Genomic DNA, 3241 nt, shown 5'->3' on the forward strand with positions numbered 1-3241 from the left:
TATACATGCAATTATACTGTATATATCAGCCCTACTCCTTAAAGAAAATTTGCATAACTCTGCTTTGATTTTCTGTCTCACTCTTAGAGAAAAACCTTATTTCCTTTCAGTTTTTCTGAGTACCTCAACTGTTGCCCTCCATATGTTCTTTATGGAAACAATTACCTGCTGCTGATTTCTTTCTGGATTTGTGATTTTACATACTGCTATACTAATTACTTTCCCCTAGTATCATACTGTCTTCTGATCTTAAACATTAAGCCAGCAGGAGATGGCTAAATCTCAGCTACCTGGAGATGCTGCTACATTATGGGATGAATTGATAGGAGGAGATTTTGAGATTTCAAATCAATGGAAAAGAGAAAACAAGTATTCACTGATAATTAGTAAGCACAAAGTACTATGCTAACTCTGAAAACAATATATCTGTTAGTTGTTAACATTATTTACAGATTAAAGTTCAGGAATGCAGACTTCAAGCAACCCCATGTAAATTATATACATAGTAGGTAGCAATGCCTGGAATCAAACATAGTCTGCCCAGGAGGCTTAATCTGTAAACATTCTATTATTTTCCTTCTCAAAAATGTAGGGGATCTGGAGAATTTTTTGTCACCCTAAAAACCAGAGATAACCACCATCTTTCAAATAATAAGACCAAATACCTTCAACAGCCAGCACTTCCGGAGGTAAGCCCTGCTGCAAATATAAATCAAACTATACAATCTCATTTTAAAAGTGTTTATTAATTTCTCAATACTTAACACATGTTCAAGATAGGAATTTCAATACATCAAAGAGGGCGTACATACAGTGCACAGACATCTTGCTCATTCTTCTGTCTCCCCATCACCCTACCCACAGGGAGTTTCTAAAACAAAACCAAGCAACATGGCAACATCATTTGAAAACACAAGTGTGGTGAGGTATGTCACACTAATGAGCCTTAAACATATTACATAAAAGCACACTAAATAAACAATGTGGCTGAAATCAAAGCACTATCTCTCAGTAGCGTAAACGTGAGTGCTTACCTAAAACACAAACGCACACAGATAATCAATAGAAAACGTCCTAATAAAGGTTCACAAAAGTGTGTGGATATAGTGAGTGGTCCTGCATACCAGATGCGACCATTAAAAACAATCTTGTTCACAACAGCACCGTAACGGTACAGTACATATGAATGATCTGAAAATCATCTATGAGAACTATACAAAGAATAAAGAATACAAGTGAGCGTTATACAAGGCGACTTGCAAAAGTAGCCACACTACTTGCTTATTGGATTGGAAAATTACAGCCATTGACAGACAAATGTGTGCTCAGTTTTTTTGATCATAAGCAAGTCCAAGTCCGTTGCAAAACACTGAAAGGGAAGGGGTGGGAGGTTGGAGAGACATCACGGGTTCACCAGTCCAGAAGCCGACCTCTTTCATACAGTAATCCCTTCACAAGCACTGAAGGGGCTCCCTCGAGGGGGGACCTGGGCATGTTTCAGGCGTGTTGCGGCCCCAGTCGCCACTCCTCTTCGGGAGGAGAGGCAAGGGCTCACTCGGGGGATGCACTCTGGATGGCCTTGGGCTCCTCCACGGCCTCCTCCCCCCAGTCGCCACCGTCGACCTCCTCGATGACCACACTGCGCACGGTGCCGGCGTCCAGGCAGTGCGGGGCGACGCCATACACGCCGGGGTCAGAGACAGAGGCGTGGAAACTCTGCACCCCGCACCTGCTGCAGAAGCTGTGCAGCGCGGGGTGCGTGTGGGATCGATAGGTGACGATGCTCTCGGCGCCCAGCAGGAGAGTGAAGCGCGAGGCCGGGACGAGGAAGTGTCGGTGCTGCTTCTTCCTGCACAGCCTGCAGCTGCAATCCACCACGCGCAGATCTGCGGGGGCCCAGACGGCGAAGCGGACCGCGCCGCAGTGGCAGCCTCCCGTGTGATATACCAGGCCTGGGTACTCGAAGGTGTCCAGCAGGAACTTGGCGGCACCCTCGCAGCTGAGGCCCCGTCGCTTCCTGAACGTCTCCCAGCGCTCCCGCTGCGCGCCCAGGTCCATTTCGCCTGGGGACACGGCGGGCGCCCGCGGCTTCGGGGATCGCAGCGGGCCTTTGGAGCCTGCCTCCCGGGCGCGCCGCCACCAGCGCTTCCGCCGCAACCTTGCCTGATCGCGCCTGGCCGCCGCCGGCTTCCTTCCCGCAGCTTGGCTCCCCATGCGGACTTGGAAAGGTGGGCGCCGCGCGCCCATGACCGCGACGGCTGCGCAGGCGGCGGCGGGATCCCCGGGCCGCTTTCGTCCCCGAGGCTGGGTGTTGGCGCCGTTCCTCACTCTGCCCATGGCGCCTGCAGCCTTCCAAGCGCGTGCCCACCGCCCCTGGTTTCCTAGTAAGTTACCGAGCAGCCTCATTGCGTCAGCCTGATTGGCCACTTGTTGAATGTGATGTAGAGACCATTTCTTTGACCCTATCAAAACAGCCTTTACTGGCCTGAATTGCAATCATAAGGCAATTATAGTCTGAACACCTGCTGGGCACCAGGTACTGTACTGGATTGTGAGGCTGTAGAAATGCATTAAGCTTTCCAAAGCACTTACAATTTCTTAAGGTCAGTTATACAGAAATATAATAAAACAGTGTGGTGCTTGCTCTGACAGAGATAAGAACAGAAGCCTCTGGAACACAGAGAAAGATGCATACACACAGTAGGAGGGCTGGCTAGGAAGGATGAAAAAAGAGTCCTCCTAGAGGATTGATTCTTTTATTATTACATATGTTTTATTTTGATCTCTGCTAACTTCCTTTGTGATGAAGTCTACTTTATTTAATTATATAGCTACTCCTGCTTTTTAATTAATGTTTGCATGATATGATGTTTTCCAACCTTTTTATGTTTAATTCACCTATATTATTGAAATTGAAGTGATTTTCTTTTTTTAAGATTTTCACATACTTATTAGATGCAGGTGGCAGTTTGGAGATTGACTCTCCTAACACAAAGCTTTAAATCACAATGGAAAAATGGCGCATCATTGCTATTGAGTAAGATCTTCAAAACCGAACTATATAATCAACAATTTGCATGGTCCATCCAGGTCTGAGAATAGTTATTGGACTTTCCCACTTTATGGACATGATGCATTCAAAGTCTGCATTTGATTTCCGGAAATTTTGTGTGATGTTTTGGGGAATTCTGTTTCGTATCCCTAATGTGATGTAAGCAGCTTGAAAATAGGCTGAAGGGAG

General features: G+C 46.5%; 1 protein-coding gene across 1 annotated transcript; it reads right to left on the reverse strand.

Moving 5' to 3' along the window:
- Positions 1 to 1551: 1551 nt before the first annotated feature.
- LOC113249472 (centromere protein V-like protein 3) lies at positions 1552 to 2337 on the reverse strand. Its single transcript, XM_026490979.3, has one exon. It carries the CDS (start codon positions 2335 to 2337, stop codon positions 1552 to 1554), a length of 786 nt encoding a protein of 261 aa, XP_026346764.2.
- Between the last annotated feature and the right edge of the window lie 904 nt (positions 2338 to 3241).

Source organism: Ursus arctos, chromosome X (assembly GCF_023065955.2).
Source record: "Ursus arctos isolate Adak ecotype North America chromosome X, UrsArc2.0, whole genome shotgun sequence".
NCBI classification, from domain to species: domain Eukaryota; kingdom Metazoa; phylum Chordata; class Mammalia; order Carnivora; family Ursidae; genus Ursus; species Ursus arctos.